Source organism: Psammomys obesus, unplaced genomic scaffold (genome assembly GCF_907164565.1).
Source record: "Psammomys obesus unplaced genomic scaffold, mPsaObe1.curated_primary_1811, whole genome shotgun sequence".
Lineage (NCBI taxonomy): Eukaryota > Metazoa > Chordata > Mammalia > Rodentia > Muridae > Psammomys > Psammomys obesus.
In genome coordinates, this window is record NW_026587216.1 from 28,027,442 (window position 1) to 28,049,093 (window position 21,652).

At 39.4% G+C, this 21,652-nt stretch overlaps 1 protein-coding gene across 3 annotated transcripts in view; it reads right to left on the reverse strand.

Moving 5' to 3' along the window:
• CUNH8orf34 (chromosome unknown C8orf34 homolog) overlaps positions 1–21,652 on the reverse strand; it is a 375,048-nt gene that overhangs the window by 120,487 nt on the left and 232,909 nt on the right. For 2 of the 3 annotated variants that reach the window (XM_055603373.1, XM_055603371.1), the window contains one exon: positions 15,437–15,572. In XM_055603373.1, coding sequence (XP_055459348.1) covers positions 15,437–15,572 — 136 coding nt within the window. The remainder of the gene's footprint in view (positions 1–15,436; positions 15,573–21,652) is intronic. The other variant, XM_055603372.1, reaches the window with a different exon arrangement.

The following is a 21,652-nucleotide window of genomic DNA, read 5'->3' on the forward strand; positions in this document are numbered from 1 at the left end:
GTTTGGTTTTTTGCTCTGCCATCATGGACTCATCCTCTGAAATTCTTAACCAAATCAAATGCTTTCTCTCATAAGTTCTCTTGATCATAGGATTTTGTTGTAGCAACGGAAATATAACTAAAATACATGCTAACATGGAAGGGAGATATCTCATGGAGTTCCAATCCTAGTCAAAGAACTAGAGGGAAGAACGCTGAGAATAAGAGAATGACTCTTCTCTAGGAAGAACCTTATCATTGGCTATCCAGTATCAATTTTTCAGCCCTAAAATTACATACAAGCAAGAAAGACTAAAGGAACAGATCAAATTGTAGTTATGTATTGGTGGTTTTGTGTGTGAGAGAGAGGAGAGAGAGAGAGAGAGAGAGAGAGAGAGAGAGAGAGAGAGTAACAAATCAAATGAAGCCATGAATTTAAAAGGAGCAAGGTAGGGAGGTGTATGGTATATCAGAGGAGTAGGATGAAAGAAAGAAAAGCAGGGAAATGATGTATTTATTTTTTTAAGATACAAATAAAAAAATCAATAAATAATATTGAATTTTATCATTAATATGCTTAATAAGAAGAGAAAATAGAGAAAGAAATAACTCTATTTAGCATCTAACAATTTTGTTTTTACACAGAAGTTCACAATCTTGGTTCAAAAATAGCCACTTTTCAGGCAGTTGTGATCCTAGTGTTCACTGAAGCTCATATCAATTTCCTTCACTTTTTGTGAAAAGGTCTTTTTTTGGTTACTACATAGTCTTGTAGTTGGTATAAAAATACCAATGGCCTTCCTGAGTCAGGTAAGCATAGGGAATGATTTAGCAACTTGATACTCTGGTTTGGGCTATGCACACAGCCCTGTCCTAACAATACACATAGCATACTAGTACCTTCACTGGAATCTGGCTGTATTCTTACATGCTTTAAACAATGAGAACGAGTTACTCCCATTTAATTCTTATGCATGTATTCATGAATATGATTAAAATCAGAAGCATGTGGGAAAGGACATACTCACTGACCAAAGGCTTATATAATCCAAGGCTGTCAATTAAAATGAGAACCAATGCTATGCTACCTAGCATCCAAGCTCCTTCTCTTAAACCCCATAAAAGGAAGACAGACATGATAATCAAGTTCCTTGATTTTTTCTTATTACAGTGGTCCACTGCCATTCTTGAAAGCATATTTCTGATCCATATTACCAGTGAATAAAGTTACCTTGCTACAAAATTTAAAAAAAAAAAAGAATGAAAAAAAAAAGCCTCTGAGGGCTTATTCCTAAATATTAAATACTTTCAAACAGTTTCCTTTTTCATCATGCTATTAACTTTCTGGTGGCTAAAAATTGCTTATATATGAGCACATATTCACTCTATCAAAATGCTTTTCAGTGATAATTAAAAGTGAGTTAAAATATTTCGTGACCCAGAGCATGAAATATCAGGGCAGTTTTTGAACAAGGGTCATGGACATCATGAATCACACCAACCCAGGAGCTGCAGGCTGCCTGGCATACCACATTTTCCTTTGCCTGCTGAGATTCCTGGCTTGTTACACATGGAGGACATTCCAGGAAGATTGGATTTAGCCAAGTTGTTGTGACAGGAGCTGCTGCTAAACATAGCTTAACAGGAAGATCAGATACAGGAGAGAATAATTCAACCACTGTAGCTATACTGAAATGCTGGTGTTCATCCTCACTTATAATGATGTTCAAAAATGGAAATAAGATGTTTAATTTGAAAAACTTTGTATCTCATTTGCTCTGATTCATCTTAAGAGAAGCTATAAGACATTTCTATGAGCTTGTTTTAACCTTTTAGGCACAAAGCATTAACTCCATTCTACCCTACCCACATTTTGACCAACCAAAAGATACAAACTCTTTGACGCTAAAAGCAAAATATCTTTCTATATATTCTAATAACACCTATCCATATAGTATGCTGTATAGATAATATAGAGCTTAGATAAATGATGCATGGACTAAATTGAAGGAACGCTCCTATATTTTTATTTCTAAAAGCCATTAGAAATTACCAATATTTTCCATCTTCCAGTAACAACTTGTATGCACTGTGTTAATCTCTATTTTTCCCATTAGCATTATTGTGCCTACGTTAAAAATATCCCATCAATCTATACAAAGTGGTAACAGCTTATAATCACAGCACTTGCAAGAGGTAAGAGATTATCTGGTCCAAGATCAGCCTAGGATAAACAGGAATTTCAGAAAAAAAAAAAAAAAACTAAAATAATTAAGTATAAACCCTTTAACCAAATACATAGTAGGTTGGTATACTATAGTGACTTAGTAACCTATTGCATGAAGAATAACACATGTGTTTTTATTTCTTTTTTCATTTTTTATTAATTAATTCAATGTACATCTCCGTTATAGGCCCCTCCCTCTTCTCCTCTCAGTGCCACCCTCCCTTCCACATCTCTCCTCCCCTGTTCCTCAGCATAGGGAAGCCCTCCTACCCAAACACCCCAGCTCATCTATTCATGTGAGGACTGAGTTCTTCTTTCTTCCCTGTGGCCAGCAGGGCAGTCCCATTAGGGGCCAGTGATCAAAAAGCAGGCAACATAGTCCATGTCAGAGATACCCACCACTCCCTTAACTAGTGAGCCCACTTGAGGCCTAAGATGTCCACTGACTGCTTATATATAGAGGACCTAGGTGTAGACCTGACCTTGTCCTTGGTTGGTGCTTCAGACTCCATAGATCCCTCTGGGCCCTGTTTGATTGGCTCTGGTGGTCTTCTTATGGAGCTTTTGTCATCTCTAAGTCATTAATCCCTCCCCCCTCTTTTCCAGTAGACTCCCTTTGCCTCACCCAATGTTCGGCTATGGGTCTCAGTATCTATTTCAAACCATTGCTTGGTGGAGCCTCTAAGAGGACAACTCTTGGTAGGCTCCTATATGCAAGCATATCAGAGTGTCTTTAATAGTGATAGAGGTTGGCTGTCTTCCACGGGGTGGTCTTAGGGTTGGGCCTGGCATTGGTTGCACACCCCCTCAATCTCTGCTCTATCTGTTTTATCTCTGTCTCTTCAGGTCTTGTAGGTAGGGTAAGTTTGGGTTTTAGGCTTTGTGGGTGGGTTGGTGATCTCTTCACTAGGAGTCTGGTCTAGACAAAGGGTATCCTCTTCAGTCTCCATAGCCCCTTCTTCTAGGAGTCTGGCTAGAGTCCCCCCCCCCATATCCTCCCAGAGGCCTATTCTGATTTAGGTCTGTAGCTTGTTGCAGAGATGTCCCCAGCCACCATTTCTCTTTTCTCTGTAGGCCTTCTGCCTTCCTGTCCCTGCTTTCCCCAGGTCTGATATCCACCCTTATTTTATTTCTATCATACAAGATTTTTACAAAATTATTATTAATAAAAAATGAAGCCGGGCATAGTGGCACACATCTTTATTCCTAGCACTCAACGCTCAAGGAGACAGAGGCAGGCAAATGGTTGTGAGTTTGAGGCCAGCCTGGTCTACAAAGTGAGTCTAGGATATTCAAGCCTGCACAGAAAAATCCTGTCTCAAAAAACAAAACAAACAAAAAGAATAAAAAAAAATGAAATTTTATTAATCCAAAGCGAAGCCCTAATATTTAAGAACTTTAAATGAGAACTAATCTTAGGAAACACAAAGAATCACTATTTTTTTTTCTAAATTTGCTTCTTATTCTATTAACACAAAACATAAAATTCAAGGCACCTCTCTACAAACAGTAGCATGTGTGCAGACAAACCTATAGAAAATGGATAAAACCCTTTAATAGGATTCGTTTGTCATTATTTATACATCAACAGATGGAATGAGGACCCAGTCTTATGAGTCCTTGCACCCAACACAGTATCCAATAGTCAATTTGAAAATCCAAGGGCATTTGCTGTGTTTTTCAAATAAACATCCTCTGTAAAGCAATCTCTGTGAGGGATGAACTTGGGAAGAATCTCTGGCTTTTGAAGAACTTTGAGAAGCCCTCCATCCTATTTAGGTGGCTGGCAATGTCCATTTTGAACCATACTCCAAAGGAAATATGACCAGGCACAAGTCAGTTTATTCTTATTAATTGTTAGAAAGTCATGGCTATGTCACTCTGGAGAATGTAGCTGCTTCTGGTAGTAAGGTTCTACAACTTTCTTTCTTTCTTTCTTTCTTTCTTTCTTTCTTTCTTTCTTTCTTTCTTTTCTTTTCTTTTCTTTTCTTTTTTTGTATCTGCAATAAAACATCAAAATCAGAAGCAATTTGTGGAGGAAAGAGCTTAATTTGGCTCACAGTTTCAGAGGGAGAATCCATAATGGTAGGGAAGTCACAACTGCAGATGAAAGGAGCAGGGAGCTCAAAGATCATATCTCTATCCACAAACTCAAAACAGAAAGAAAACTGGAAACACGATGCACCTACGAACTCTCCATGTTTACATCCCATTGTGTACTTCCTTCAGCAGTGCTATGCCACTTCCAGAAACAGCATCACCAACTAGGGACCCAGGGTTTCAATACCTGAGCCCATGCAAGAATTTCACAACTACCACACAGGCTAGTCACATCCCACATAACCTCATTATTCTCTTCCTATCTTCCTCCTACGCCTTCTTCCCCTTCCTCAACACTGGCAACTGAGGTGTTGAACTAACGAATGCCACCACACCAATGGAGGAAGATTGCTGACAAGACTGCTTTCGGGCTCACATTCAGCTACCTTTGTTATATACACAAACCCCTTGTCTAAGAGTGGCCCTGTCAATAAGCAACCAAGACGACCAAGAACCAATCTGATGGCGGCAGTTCCTTAGTTGAGATTCCCTCTATTCGGGTGTCTCTAGTTTGTGTCAAGTTGACTACAAACTAACCAGTACAGTTAGAAACTGAAGTAAACACTCTTTTCCACTACAACTTACAGGAGAAATCTCTACTCGCATAGGCACATATGAAACTGAAATTAGAGATGTTACCCGATTTCCAAAAGTTGGCAGTGGCCAAACCGAGATTTTACCATCCTGCTTCCTTTTATGAAACTCTAGAGTTTTAAGATAGAACATGAAAACTGCCTGCTATGATGTGTGCGAGTGTGTCCATTTGTGCCTTTAAGTCCACCCCTACCATGAATTGGAAACAATTGCCAAAGATAGAGAGGATCTTGCATTGATTTATAAATAAAAGAAACTATGGAACTGATTTAAGATTTGACGTGAAGTGCTTTCCAGCTTCATGCAGATCTGACATGAGCAATGAAAGCCACATAGCAATGTTCCTGAGGATGCTTATTCCATAGCAACACTCTCCATAAAATCGCAACCAGTCACATTCAGCACGGAGCAGATATCATACCATGCTGCACCCGTGTCCACGTCTCTGTCACCATCTGCTCTTGGATCTTGGATGTTCCAAAACACAATCTGTTAAAGGCTTGGCTTTCTGGCTAGCACTATCACAAGCTCACAGGACCTTGACTTAGGAAGGGCTCAATGAGCTCAATGAAGGGCTCAAGACATCAATGCAAATGTCTTCCTAAAGGGGTAATGAGACTGATCAACTTCCTTTTTCTTTCTTTTGCTTCCTTGGCCAGAAAGTGAGAATTTTTGGTTTTTGATTTTTTTTTTCCACCATAAAGGAGCAAATGAAGTACATGCTTTTCCACAGGTCCAAAGCCATGGATTTAACTGGTCATGGATGGAAATTTGACTTGAGCGCAAACTTTTTCTTTGTATCAAAATGAATGTCTTGACTATTTTGTTACAGTTATGAAAAACTGACTAATGTACTATTGTTATTTGTTTGCATCCCTGATTCCAGATAACAAGTTCCTGGTGGTCATAGGTGCTAATTTTTATTCCTAAACCTCATCCCAGTGACACATAGAGCGTTTGTGCTGGATAACTGCATTCATTTTTAAACTAAATATTGCCACTATTTGAATATAAGTGAATGTTTCATTATATATACATGCTTCCTTTATTCCTTTTGGCTGAGAAGATCGATTTAATGAAGTAAATAATAAATAGATTCATATATACATATATAAAATAAACTCAAGCCAATGCAAAGTAATTGTTTTCCTTTTTCAGTTCATGCCCATTTAGCTGACCATTCCTCCTGATAGAAATTGGATGAATTAAATATTATGAAAGCAGTTGGAAAATATTCATACAAAAGTGAACTGAATACAATGTGTCACTACTTATGCAGAGACTAATTCTGCATCAGCTAATGACTCCTAATATGGCCAGTTTACAGTTAGTTCACACAAGCTTTGGCCTGGGCCTCCCCAGAGTGCTACGACCCAAAAAAATCTACTTCTGTTTTATCAACTCAACTTACAACTAGTCTCAAAAGTGTAATACCGTAGAGCCAAAGAGAAACAAGAACGAACTTTCGGTTGCCTAGAAGACAAGGTTTTTAAATCATCAACGTATTTGAAAACAAACGTCTCCTTCAATTTTGAGTCTGCCTTTTGAGCCAGCATCGTTGTATGTTCTCTATAATCCAATTTCTTTCAAGATGACTTTCAGCTTCCCAGAACTGTTTTGTTCACAATTGATGCTAAGCATGAAGGAATGCAAACACTTATACCATCAAAAGCAAATGGCATCTTACCACCCGGAACTCCCTGGCACGAGTTCACAAAATGAGACTGAACTCCTCAGAGTGGCAAGGGATAGACAGAACTGATGGGTGGTCTTTCTAGAAGGAAAGCCTCACTGAAACAGCAATGGGTGCCGAAAGACCAGCTCTTCCCTGCTTATCTTGACATCAAGTGTTTTGACATCAAGCTGATACCTTGAAACAAAACCTCAAGACATTTAATGGAGAAACTTAAAGTAATGCTTTGAGGTTTTGTTTTGTTTTGTTTCAACAGAGAAACAAAACACCATTTCCTTAAACTGTTAAGGATTTGCTGGCACATTCCAGAAATATGCATTATTATCCTACCAACACTTTACATTTTGTTGAAACCAGCAAATGTATCTCCCAAACAAGAATGTCACCTCTTGTGACTCCTTAGTTGTCAAGGTTTCTAATTATATCAGTGGGATGGTCCAAAGACAAACCAAGACAGCCAATATATGATTAAAAATCCACCTGCAAACAGATAATACCAAGAATTATAAGGACCCCCCTGTAACACTTCTCTATAAAGTGTTATTTGTCTAATGGCTTAATAATGGCTTCTTCCCTTTATGATCTGAGGGCGGGAACAATGAGATGCTCCAAACTGGAATATGTAGATATTTTAGATGTCACTCATCTATTAACTCTGCATTCTTTGATTTATCAAATGCTGTCATTTCTTTGCTCAAATTACATAAATTATGCCGGTAGCACAGCAGAGCACTGAGAGATTCTGACTTACAATAACTTTGTCATAAAACAGTTCTGTCTCCCTTTTTGTACTTTCTGAACCACACACAAAATATCTAAGGCAAAAGCCTAAAATCCTTTTATCTATTGTAAGAGTGCTAATTAACAAACTTCAAAAAGTTGTTTTTTTTATTATTTTAAACACTTTGTAGAATGTGAGCAGGAACTTTTTGTTATGTGATGACTTATTTTCTTGCAGATGTCTTCAGAACACAAAGTAAGAACAGTGGTTGGCTGTTTCTCAACTGCTTCAGCATGGCAGCTGATTGTTCGCAGTCTCATCTTTGGCCATGTCTTCCAATGGCTTTGGACTGGGAAGAGTTCTATGCAGATGTGTCTTTTGTGTAGGGATTGTAATCCCTTTGGATATGCCCGAAGAACAGAGATGGCTAGAAACTTATGTTGTTTCTAGATTCGGTCATGATGTTTCTCATAACAGCTGGATTAATACCATTCTTAGTTTCCTACCCAGGCCAGCTGCTCACCCTTGCAACTTAGCTACAGACTGCAGAAACTTCATTTCACAGAGGAGGACTTAGCTTTTCTAAATCTTTCCTGCATTACCGGCCACCACCTAATATAGTGAGGAGGTAAGATCACTGCTGTCCCTCTTTAAATCAAGTTGGCTTTCTAATACACTTCTGCTGTAAGTCCTGGTAGGTATTGGTAAAGTGACGCCATTTCACATGTGCCTATATTTTCTTATCCATCACCTCTATCTGTGTCCAGTTTAGTGAAATTTGAAATTAAACTGGATCCTACGATTTCCTTCTTTGCTAGAAACATGTGCCTAAGAAAAGAACAATGCAGTAGCTGTGATCTTAACTGAAACAGTCATTTTCTCCATGCTGGTATAACTCGTAGCACTAGATCTCTAGCTTGTTTAGACCATCCGAATTGGCAGCAGTTACTTAAGTGGTGGTTTGAATAAGAAATGTACCCATATAGACTTACATATGTGAATGCTTGGTCTCCAGTCAGTGGTACTGTTGGGTAGGTTAAGGAGTTGAGGGGCGTTTTGCTGGAGGAAGTATTTCACTGGGGGCTGACACTGAGGCTTCAAAGCCTCCCAGCATTCCCAGTGCTCCCATTCTCTAATTTGTGCCTGCAGTTCAGTATGTGAGCATTGAGTTCCAGCCACCTGCTCTCTGCTGTAATACTTCCCCATTGTGAGGGTGATAGACTCTTACCCCAAATAAACCCTTCATTTGTGCGTTTTATCACTGCAATACAAACAAAACTAACACAACTCAGTTCTTTGTATTTTGCCAAAACCAACGTCTACTTAGTTTACTTTTTTTAAATTGCTGTGATAGATGCTTGACATAAACAGAAGCAGGAAAGGTTATTTATTTTGGCTTACAGTTTCAGAATGTTCAACCCATGACTTCTTAGCCATGTATAATTGGGCAGGACATCATGGCAATAAGAGTCCACGTGGGAGGGAGTTATTTATCTCATGTCAAAAAAGAAAGCATGGAGAAAAGAATGTTCGTGCTCAATGGACTTCCTGGTTTTCCTCCCTTTATTTATTCCTGGCTCCAAGACTGTGCCTGGTGCTGCCTACATTCAGGGTGGATCTTTGCTCCCAGTTTTTCATCCTTTCTGGAAACACCCTCAAAGAGATCTCTACAGCATCAATGTTCCAGGTGATCCTAAAGCCAGTCAAGCTGACAAATAACAGAAAACACACCTGACCCTGAGATATTCAGCATCTTGTCTTCTTCTTGTCCCAAGCCCTTCGTCCAGGGTCCTGGCCAGGGTCTTTTGGCTGACTTCCTCCAGTTACTGCATATCCTTGTAGTTCCAGCTGAAGGAGCACAGGACATACCTTCCCAAAAATATGCTATATGCTATTTACACATATTGATTACTTTGACATAAAGGTTTTGAGAAACAGAAACTGCAGTGGGAGCCTATGATGTTTAATATTGCTTGTCAACTTATCTACTTGAATAATCATCAAGCTTCTGACATGACTAAAAGAGATTGTTTAGATTAGGTTAATGGGGTGGTTAGTCCTAGATGGCATGGAGCACATACAAGTTAGAAAGAGAGCTGAAATGGGCATTCACATCTCTCCCTTCCTGACTATGGACCAATGTGGCCAGCTGTCCCACATTGCTCCAGCTATGACTTCTCTGTCACGGTGGACCCAAGGGATGAGTCAAATAAATCCCTCCTTCCCTGTATTGTTTTTGTTACGCACGTAAGAAAAGGAACTGATACAGAAACTATTTTCTCCTAGCTGCTTAAACACAGACCCTCCAAAATGACCTTTGTTTTCATCAAGCTCATCTTGGGAATCTATCAACCAGGGAAGATAAATTTTATTCATCCTAGAAAAGCAAAGCACAGTAGAAGGCTTGCAGGAATCCACCAGCAGAAACCACACACAGCAGCTTTGTGAAAGTGTCTGTGGTTCTTCTTTCTAAAAGGTTGCTTCTCCCTCCAAGTTATCTCCAACTCTCCTGTCTTCTCCCTGAGGAAGAAGGTACAAAAGCTTTCCAGTCTTACTTGAATTGGGCCTCTTCACTTTCCTTTCCTGTGATTTTTCTGTGTGTGTAATGCATGTGTATCTTTCCTCCTTCTGGCCATGAGGAGCCTGTAGACTAATTCATATACTATATAGTCAAATACTTGAATGACAAAGGAAAAAGATGTTCCTTATGGCACACAACATTTCTATACATCATAGGATATAACAGAGTGAAGCAAGGTACTCTGCAGTGTGACTGTTGGCCTTAAGGGTTAAGAGAAACACCTGTTACTATGAACAGGGGCCTAATGTTATTAGCTGTATTGGCCTTTTTAAGAGATCATGGTTTTATACAATCTTGGTAACTGACTAGTATATGTTCAACTATTTTCATGCTAATAAAGTTTATGTTGAAACCTAACCCCTATGTGAAGTTATGTGAAGGTATGAGAGTACAAGGGCTTGGGGAGGTAATTATGTCATGAGGTTACTGCCTCCATTTATAAGGCTAATTCCGTATTAGAAGATATTCCAGCACTGAGGATATAACACAGTGGCCGAAGAGAACACTTGCTTAGTAAATGCAGAGGGCCTTGAGTTTGGTCTGCAAGCGCTGGAGAGAAGGAGGAGGAAGAGGAAGAAGAAGAGAAGGAGGAACAGGAAGAAAATAATGGAAAAAAAAAAGAAGAGGGATAAAATGAGGAGGCTCATTATTTCTTAGGTAATTAAATATTAGCTGACTTGGAAGTCATGGTAGACAGGTTGCTCAAAATCAGCTCTGTATCCTACTTCTGTGTCCCCAGTAAAAGTATCACAATTGCCCTCTTTAAAATCTCCAACACCATGTGAAAAGAAGCTGAGAGCATTGCAATTACCCCCAACATTAGGACATAATTCCACATGAAAGGAGCAAAAGCTGAGTACCAGATAGATATATTTACAAAATGGAAATAGAATAGTTAGTTGGATGATGGAGGCTGAAATGGGAGGATCAAGTGGGAGGGAAAGGAGATCGATAGGATGAGGGAGAAAATAAAGTGAGAGATGACTAAAATTAAAGGCTATTTGAAAGGTAGTATGGAAATCTAATAGAGTTGAAGCTTCCTAAAATATATACATATATGAGGATGATATCAAGTGAAATCATCAAAAAATAGGGGAGACAGAGTTTCACGTGGACATTTCTGGTTAACAAATGAAGTTTCCAAAGCTGGAACTGGGTTACAGTTAATTGACTTGTCAGCCACAGGGGTCCTGTGGATTCCCTAAACAACCCAGGCAGTTGTCAATATTATAGATTGCTCTCCACAAACACATAGCAAGTCCCCATTGCTGAAGACAACACCTCCACAACTCATTGAACATGGAGAAATCCAACTGGTTCCTCCAGAGAGTCTCCACCTCTAAGTCCTAGTGATCTTGATACAGGAAGGCACTAGGCATGCTACCAAAAGAGAAACATAAAGGACAAGCCAGCAGCACCCTCTGTGATCTATAACCCTATTCTACCTGTTATGCAGTGGTGGCACAAAATAAGATTGGTGGTAAAGCAATATCTGATTTGAGCTAAGACTCACTCCATGCGATGGAACCCCATACCTATCAGTGCTTGTGTAATCAAACCTGAGACTAGATAGCCCAGGAGCCTAAGGTAAAAACCAATACTACTGTTTTTGGAAAATTACTCCTCATGACATTCTGCTATACTAATTAGTTGCTTGTTCAGCCATCATCAGAGAAACTTCCTTTTGCAGCAGATCTGCACAGACACAGAGACCAGCAGCCAGACACTATGCAGGGAATGAGAAACCTTAGAATACTCAGCCTTCAATGGGATGTCTCCATCAAATCTCTCCTCTCAGGGCTCAGGGAAACTCATGGAAGAGGAAGAAGAAAGGGTATAAGAGCCAGAGGGGATAGAGGACACCAGAAAACCAAGGCACAGGGCACAGGACCTACAGGGGTCTGCCACAAAGTCTCTAAGTCTATATTATGGGTTCCAGTTAAATGATTTTATGGGATGCCTAACTGTGTGAACAAGTGGATTATTTAATTCTTGTGCTTTCTCTTCGCCTTTTTTCCTTATGTTTGATTGTTTTGTCCAACTCTGATCTGTTAGTTTGGGTTTTATTACATTTTTTTGTTTTATTTTATTATTATTCCTTAGAAGTCTGTTCTTTTCTAATTAGAGACAGAAAGGCAGTGAATTGAGATGGGAGGGGAATGGGGGTGGAATGAACTGAAAGAACTAGAGGAAGGGGAATTAAGATATTTTGTGTGAGGGAGAAATCTATTTTTAGTGAAAGTTAAAAAGGAAGGAAGGGGAAGAAAGAGAGAGAGAGATTGAGAGACAGGAGTGGAGAGGAGATAAGATGGTAGACAAGAATGTTTCTGGATACTACAAAGTTTTAGTTGAAAAAAGAAATACTGCAAAAGTTCATCATGACAAGAATTTACATCTGAAATTAACTGCTTTTCTCAGTGGCTAATACTATTTTAATAAGTTATTTAACCAACTTGTGCCTCATTTTCCTTATCTATGAAGACAGACTAGTAATATTCATTAATTCAGAATTTCCTGAAAATTACATATTAACATGTATAATGTTCTTACAAGATTATATAATGGATAGTGTCAGTGCAAAAATATAACTATTGAGACACATACGAAAAAGCAGAAATCCCCCGCAGTCTTTAGCAATTCAACCCTGGCTGCTTGGAGCCTGACCCAGTGGCTTGTGCTACTTCTGGGAACAGAGGAAAGAAGCTTGTCTGGAAGCATTGGGTGGGAACCCCAACAAGGAGCCAGTCTGTTTCTCATCCTTGACAACCAGTTCTCTGTTGACTAGACATGAAAATGTCAGTTCTGTGAGCAGCTCTGTCTTGGCCAGAGGAAAGAAATACTAAAACCATTTAAGGGAAATGTTTCTTGCTCTAATTTCTTGTTTTTAATCTTTATTCTCTTTTTACAGAGGAACAAATGAGCACAGCAGCCTGGACACTGTGTGTGATCAGATTTTCCCTGAGCCTGAAGCTCCAGTGCAGTCCAAGCACCATGGCAGAAAGGCTCACCAAGATGGTCTGGTGGGACAACTGAACAGACCAGCCTCAATTTGGTAAAGCCTCATTAACCCCTAAATAGAACACTTGGTGTTAACAAAACAAAACAAAACAACAACAACAACAAAAAAACCCACACACATTAAATACTTGTCTTTTCTGTCAAACACTGTAAAAGTTTTTATTATACAGGAATTTAAATCTTTTTATCTCCCCAGCCTAGTAAACCATTTTTGCAAATGTTTTAATTCCACTTTCTTGTAAAACTTATTTTCCCAAAGTCCTTGCTGAATAATGAGAACTAAGTGTCTTAATTTTTCTTCATTTCCTTTGTGCTGATGCTTTTAAAACTAGCCAATCACAGGAGACTATGGCATGAGAACAGTCTATTGATCCTAGCCAATAGGGGACTGAAATAGTCACCACCTGCATTAGCATAAAAACAATTGAACTTCCTGTCCGTGTGTCCTTGGCACTTCCAATTCTTCTTTTTTGAGGAGTCTACACTTCTGATCAGAAGGAAAGTTATCCTTATCAAGGTCTCTTAAAATCTCCAAATTTACTTTCAACAATGGCAGTTCTTTCTTGGAACCCATTCCTGTTTGCGTGAGTTCTGCTAGCCCCCTTTCTCTTATGCTTTCACCTATAATAATTTTTTTTTTTCTGAAACTCACCTACCTAGTCTGTGAAATTATTCTGTCACATTGCTGCAAGATGAAGAATAGAGGAGCCATTGCTGTGGGATGGCTTTTGAGGCCAATGACTGTCTTGGATCCTAGTGCACCCCACCCCCAGATTACACTCAGCTGAGGTTAGAAAGTGTCTGTCTCAAGGACCTCTTCCAAAGTACAAACAATTAGGTCCTAATCCCTGTTTATCCATGGAGCTGAGCCCTAGATATGGACAAGTTTACTCTCTAAGAAGATAGTGAGATGTCTACTTCTTACCTTCCCACAAAGGATCCACACGCTAAAGATACCAGACTGAATAAGTTCTTAGCTATTATAACAGGCTCTCCATTTTTTTTTTTCAAAAGACAGATCTCTTGAGAATTCATCTTCTGTGTTCCTGTCTCTCATGCAGCATATATCCTTTATGAAAACTTTTGTATTATTCTGGCCTTATAAGTACTTCTGTCCACACTCTGTTCTTGGTATAACCACTCTGTTCTTGTTAATAACCAAATATTACTTGGTTGGATGTTTCTTGAATAAATTCAGTTACAGATTTAAACATATAGTCTGTGATTACAATCCTAATCTATCATTTTGAAAGTGGAATGATAAAGAACTAAGAATGTGCTGGTCTTTTTTCAGCTTAATCCTTAGCAAGAGAGTGGACAGGTATTCCTTTCTGAGTGTTTCCAACACACCTATAATTGTTATGAAAAGCAGCAACACAATTCAATCACACTGTACTTATACAAACATAACATAAAGTTTAAAACAAAATGCCCAAAACCTCTTCCATAGACGGCCTCTAATGACAGAAAGGTCATTATATAAAACTTAGTAGCTTTCTTCACAGCCCTAATAAAAAAATAAAGCACTAACTATTCCACATCTTAAGTGGTGTTCCCACTCGTGTTTTCACCACACTGTGCTTTAGTGTTTTTCTTAACATCCTCAAACAACTTCTCTTGATTTTTCTGAAAGTTTTCCTAAGCCAGTTACAACTAAAACAAAAATTCCAAAGGAGGAAAGCCAAAGAGGAAAAGCTACAAGAATCGGATTTGATTTTCCTACCCTTACCCCTTCCTTATTTCCAAGCAACTAATCCCCTCTCAAACAACACAATAGACCAGCTAGACATAAAGAAGGAGAGATAAAATTGGCCAGCTACTACATTGTCCTTGCTAATCTGAGCCATTTACATAAGGGTTAGGAGGCTTGTTTTATCATTTAAACAGACTTAAAGGCCCTTTGCAAATGAGATTTAGTTCCTACAAAAGAATGAATTGGTGCTATTTGGTGAGCTGCTTCTAGCCCAGAGCTTTCTTGGCAGTAACCAAGCTACTTCTTGGGCCACATGCAGTGTCTGCAAAGATTGCTTCCAGCTGCCAAAAGTGGGAAGCCTAAAACTGATTAAAATCTTACCAGGAGGTGAACAGAATGAGGCTGGGCTAAAAATCCTATCATACTAGAACTTGAACTATACCTGAACAAACTCTTTCTGGCAAAGTGTTTGGAAGATGGCTCTGAAAATTCAGAACTCTTTGAATCTTCCCTTGAAAAAGAAAAGACGAGCCGACAGGGAAGGGACCACAGAGACTGAAAGAAGCAACACAGTCTCCAGCTGTGACTTGAAGACAACCTAAACTCTTTGATTCATTGTTGGTCAGAGTGGCCTTGGGCACAAGGATAAACTGTACTCCTTTGCCAATGTCAGAACTAACTAACTAAACTAACTCCTCTGCAAATGTCAGAACAAAGGTAATTAAGAGAAACACATGTTCTTAGCACAGACTACACTCTTCGCATCAAAATCTTAGATTCCACAAATCTGGATGATAATCATATATACCACACACCAACTATATGTTTTACCTGGCACACCTTGAACAGATGTTCAGTGTGACCTTGGCCTGTGGCTCAGAAGGGTGAGTAGGTCGACCTTGGTTAAATTTGCTCCCGGAAATTACTAGGGTGGTTACGCCTTCCATCCTTAAGTCATCCAGATCTTCTGCAACAACACAAACAATGACAGAGAGAATTAACTCCAATTGAATTAAACATGCTTTAAGGTACCTATTAGACTAAATTCAGCATCCCCAGGATTCTCCTGAGGGGGGTTTCTGTTTACCAAGAAAGCAGATCTTGTAAAGGGGATTTCCGGTAAACACAATCTCCAACTTAATCTTCCAGGAACCTCCCTTAACCCACCGCCAAAGGTCAACTACCTTGGCAAGGGCCTCTAGTTTCCTAGTTCCCAGTCAGTCTGAATAGCCTGTATCTACCCAAAGACCTCCACTCTGCTGACTATGTAAAAGTCACTTGCTTTCCTGCCAGTTTGCTTTTCTCACTGCCCCCTGCCAGAGACATAGTCTTGACAATTTGGTAATTAATAAGTCTTTGTCTCTACCAATGGAATGGTCTAGTTCAGTTTTCACTGTGGTCTCACAATGAACATGCCTAGGTGTCATGATAACAATGCAAATGAATCTGTGGATCTTGAGGTTGAAAGGATGTACTTTACAACTAGTTTCACAAATAGAGCCAAGCTTAAAATGGACATAGCATCACACTGCTTGGTAAACACATAACTCTGCACCGTTACATTAGTGCAGCTCATCTCTCGTCTGTCTCCCTTTGTCTCTCTGTCTCTGTCTCTCTCTCTGGTTCTCTCCTCTTGCAGAAGCTTCTTTGAGTAGACAGTGGTTAATACTCATAACTGGTCCAAATCTAGAAGGTAAGTATCTGTGGAGTGTTCAGCCAACCGGATAGTTTAATACGTGGGCGCACCCAAACCCATTAGTCCCCAAACAGATGTTGGAAACACTCTCCATATCCAACCAGCAAACATATGAAACAACATGAAAGTAACCGGAGAAGGAATTTTCTTTTTTGCAAAAAGGGTACACTGGGATGGCAAGCACAGAGCAGAAGTTTACTTATGTTTTGTTGTTGTTGTTGATGATGATGTTGTTATTTTTGTTTTTTTATTTTTTTTCTAACACTGGTGGCAACCGCTGCTTTTTCTCATCCTTTGAGAACTGACCACACAATCTTTTCAAATTTGGCTAATTTTTAGAGAACCAGTGTAAGTTAAATGGAGGAAAGCAGGGTAGAAGGAAAGAGATTAGTTGTTGCAGGCCTGAATGTTGGTGAGGGGTTCTTTGGAGTCACAAAAGTTTTACCACGTGAGACGGATTAAAAGATCTGAATTCCTTTGCATAAAACTTTACAAGGTGAGGAGATTTATGGAATGTTGGCCATTGGTGATCTTACTAACCTTTGATAGCAAAGAGCATTTCACACACTGGGAACAGTTAAGGCATTGCTGGAAACAAACCCAAAGCTCTCAGCCTCCCAGGGTCCACGGCAGCTTAACTATGGTCACATATAACCAGTCTCACTTGCCTATCCAGTATCTCTGTGACAGCTGTCACATAATCTAAGTCACGTGCGGTCTATATCACAGGTCGCTTATTAAGAAAGCCTGATTTCCCTGTAATGGAAGACATACTTCTCTACTTTCTGGTGAAGAGACTTCAAAAGAGGCTCTCTTTTGGTTTTTGTTCCTCAGGCCTGAAGTTCTACCTTCAGAGCCCCACTGTGCCCAGCTGTTTTGCCTAAGAAGCATGATACATCCTTACACGCTTCTCAAAACCACCCATCTCTCTAATACCTCATTTGTGTGAGATTAAAATACTTGAGAGGTAAGGCCTAGCTGCATTGCCTTGGGAATTCCTTCCTACCCTTGCTACTGTACTCCCCATCTTCATTACCAAGGACTTCTTGTCATGCCAGGGCTCCTGCTGTTAGTGTTTATATAAAAATGCCACACATATTCAGATCTGATATAAACGTGTTTTATTCGGGGGAAGGGAAGCAGAAGAGAGTTAGAGCCTGAGTGAGACATGAGGATACAGTGGCAGAGACAGAGAGACAAAGATGGCCAGAGAGGGGCGTCGTGATAAACAAAAGCAAAGAGAGCAAGAGAGTGACAAGGTGGCAGGTCGGTCTTTTTATATCTGATGTGCAGCTGAATTGAGACTGCCAGGTACATCTGCCACATACCTGACGGATGGCACATGATGACATCATAGGTTACTAGACAACCCAGAGGCAGGCTGCTTATCCGCTGACACCTGTGCTCCTCCACTGCTAGACACTTACATTCTCCAGTGGGTGTCTTTCCCTTTGGGGAGTCAGGTCTACCAGAGACCTCTGCCTATCTCAATGCCAATAAACCCAACATCCTAGTGCTAGACCAGGTCTTGGTCTTCCCAGACCTGCTGACTCTTAAAAAAGTAAGAATTCTGCTATGCTCTCCACAATGGATTTGATCATACTTCCCAAAAGAGAACCTGGAATTCACAATGGTATTTGGTTCTTTCTTTTCTTTTTTAGACTTGCAAGTATTACTCAATCTCATGCACTTAAGATTCTCACTTTGGCTGTTTTACAAATTTAAATTCTTTATGCTGGTATTATAATAAACACAATCAATTAGTTTTTCTTTGTAGTACTGGTTGGCCACAGTGTAGTGGATTATGGCAGTCAGTGGCCAAAATTGATGCTTTTGACTCCAAAAATCTTCAGAGGTTTAGGAAATTTCATAGAACGCCAAGGCAATGGTAAGATATTTCAAGCTTTCTTCTGTCTCTATAAGTGTCCCTCTCTGTCAGCCCTGCACTGTATCTCAGTTCCTTTTATTGCATGGAAATCTATTCCATTCAAGGATTGAAACAGCCTGATTAGGGATTGGAAACTTCTTTCTAAAACTTCTATTTCCTCCACCCGGAGACTGACTCCTGGACCTTTGTTCTAAGATAATGTCCCTCCTTATTAGACCAAATCCCCAACTACCCCAAACTGGCTTCCTCTCCTCTGTAGCATTCACCCTAAACAGTCAAAGCACAACTTGGCAGAGTCGTTTCTCTTCTTTGTCTCCTTCTATCATGTGGTTCTTCCAGATCAAACTCGGGTTGTGGTTCAACTTACTGGCAAAGCTAACAAGTTGATGATTACATTGTTCTAGATTTCTTGTATTAGTGATGGTGGAGTCCTCATAGCAACTAAGATCTCTTTCTTTACTTAGTTTAATGAAACAGATAAGGCAGAAAAAGTCTCCTATGTCTTCAGGGAAAAGCTACCTGGCTTTGGAAGTTTGGTCCTTGTATCTGTGAGGTTGCTCTTTCAGGCTGTGTTGGAAAGCTGTTCTTGGTTCTGAAGCATCATACATATGATGACAACTCTCTCAGCAATTTGCCCCAAAAATTCAGGATTTACTTAATAAAACAAATATTAAATGGACTTTTCTCCTTTTTCTCCAGTTTCCAGCACATGTTACACTAAAGAGATAGGCAGAGTCACTGAATTCATGCTTGTCACACACCTGCAGTCCAGTGCATTCCCTATGAACCTCTGTAAGGGACGTCTGTCCTTTTCAAGGCCTGATCAGCAAGCAATAACTTTCTACTTTTCCTTTCTCAGCCTCCTTCCTCAGACACTGGCTAAAACCTTTTCTCTTCTGATTCTTTAGGTTGCCTTGCTCTTTCTCTAAGCTCCCTTCCTCACTTGTGGTTTCTCACCTGTCATGTGTGTGACCTCCATGGTGGCTCAAATGACCTACTTTCCTCCCATTCTCTGTCCCATGTTCTTCTCTTGGCACCTGCTGAGAGTGACAGCTTGCCTGCCATGACGTAGGGTGGGGTGGTCATAAATAATAAAATTGTCCTTGAGTTTTCAATTGCATCATTCTCAGATTCTTTTATTTATAAGACTAAGAAGCCCAAGAGGAGATTTCAATTTCCCTTGTAACAAAAGTTGCTTCCTTGGTTTTTATAATCTGTTAATTAATTATTTGAAAACCTGACCCTTACACATATTGGCTCCTGGAAACAGGCTTTTGAAGGAATGCTTTTGCTGCACTTATCTATAGACACAGGAAAAATAAAATACTCAGAAACCTAGAGTAGGAAGAAGCTGTTAATTATGTGGAGCGAGATAAGACCACCACCACAATTTTTGAGCCAAACTTGAAACAAGATTTATCAAATACTGGCAAGGACCGTTGATACTGGCCAGTTCCATACCCAAGACCCATGCTCAGATAATAGTACCAAATCGCAGTAGTCAGGGCTTATAAAGCCAAAGTACAAAAGGCTACATAGTTTCCACCTTTGTCCACTCAGAACAAGCAGCATACATCCTGAGGTATTTCCTAACTATTTACCACCTGTCTACCTGTGATCAAGCACACATCCTGTGTAGTTGGAGCCACTAAGCTTGTTCACAGAAGTGAAAACACACGGCTTATTATCTTATATGAACAACAGCCCAGCATTTGGGGAAGTTATCTGTCGTTGGTCAAGTGGGGTTCACAAGTTAGAGGCATTTTTGTTTTATAGATCTCTTAAGCACAGTAATTAAAGTTAAAGCATAATATTAGCCATCCCAAAGCCTTGGTGTGTATTAAAGCAGTGTGTGTATTAAATCTGGGGCTTGTAAGAATGAAGAAGCAATTAGAAGAGGAAGAAGCATATTAGAAAGCAGAGGAGGTCCAACAGAGTGTGAAGAATAACTGCAGGGCTGAATTAAAATCTGAGCAAGTTTTTCTACATTCTAACCTCTCAGGGCGACTGGAAAGGGGTATCTTTGCTTTCTACAAGACACCCACACAGATGACCCCAGAGAGAGTGGGGGGATAGTGGTGAGAACAGACCAGCTAGTTGAGGGAATCTGACAGCTCTCATCCTGGGGTTAATTCAAGCAGCAGAAATACATCTTTCATTTAACTTTTACCATAAGAAAATATGAGCACATTATATGAATGTTGTACTTTAATATTTTGAGAGGGCACTAACCTTTTTTTTTTTTCCTAGTAGAAAGCCCAATGCAGGGATTCGTGTTTAAAGGTAGCTTATAAAACTCCAGCACATCTTCTGAGTTCCAAGAATGCTACTGAGAAGAACAAACTAATGTTCCACTGAAGGCATAAGCTTTCTATCTTTATTCACTGGCAAATAACCAGGAACCAATCAAGCAAAATGGTGTTTTGATGTCAGAAAATAGCATCTGCTTAGATAAAATAATCCCAAGACTTTCATTTCATTCAAGTGTAATCCATGAAATAATTACAGCTGTTTGAACTAGACAGTGTGGAAGATGAGTGAATTTTCACATCTGTTTCAAGGAACTTTATAGAAAAATTAAAAGCCTTTCAAGTGTAAGTCTCTTCACAGTGATTCATTGATGAGTTGAAGAATTACATGGTGGTTTTCCCTGGATCGCGACTGGTTTGTTGATTTATATCAATAAAACTGATTTGGTCAAATGTTTTGAACAGATGTTACATATTCTGAGAGAAGTATTAAAATTAAAGCAAATGTTAAAAAACATTAAAAATTAGACAAGATCAAATGAAATATGTATGAAATATTTCTGTTATGGGAGACAGTTACATTTCCATAAAAGGAAAAGAAAGAGAATGCAACATAATTCAATTTGCTGGCACATATCATGGTAGAGAGATGGGGAATAGATACGAAAGGGAGACTATGCAAACATCTAAAACTTTTCTATTTACATAGTCATACCTGAAATAGGACTTGAGCATTTTTCTTTGTGTATCAGAGTAGTGTGACTTCAATTTCACAAAAAAAGGAGTATACAAAAGTAAATAAAATCCATAAAATGTTAGAACAAACTGATAGAGAACAGAAATTGCAGGTCTGAAGTTGTAAACTAACGATAGCCTAACAAATATAAAATAGAACCTGACTTGAGAAAATAATTATGTGGACTCATTCCATATTTAATATTTTGGTCTATACTACAGATATTGATAAACATGTCTGCATGAGGTTATTACAGCAACATGCTCCCTCGGTTATTGCTTTGGGGAGAGTATGATAAACTCATACACCGACCACCACAGTCTAAACCTCAGCAACTAGGTTTTGTCTGAGTGGTGTAAGATGACCCTGCCTGAAGTAAGAAGACGTCAAACACAAACACAAATCTACCAGCGGGTATAAAGCTAGTACTTAATGGCAGTGTATTTTTCATTCATTTAGAGTGTAGTGAGACTTAAAT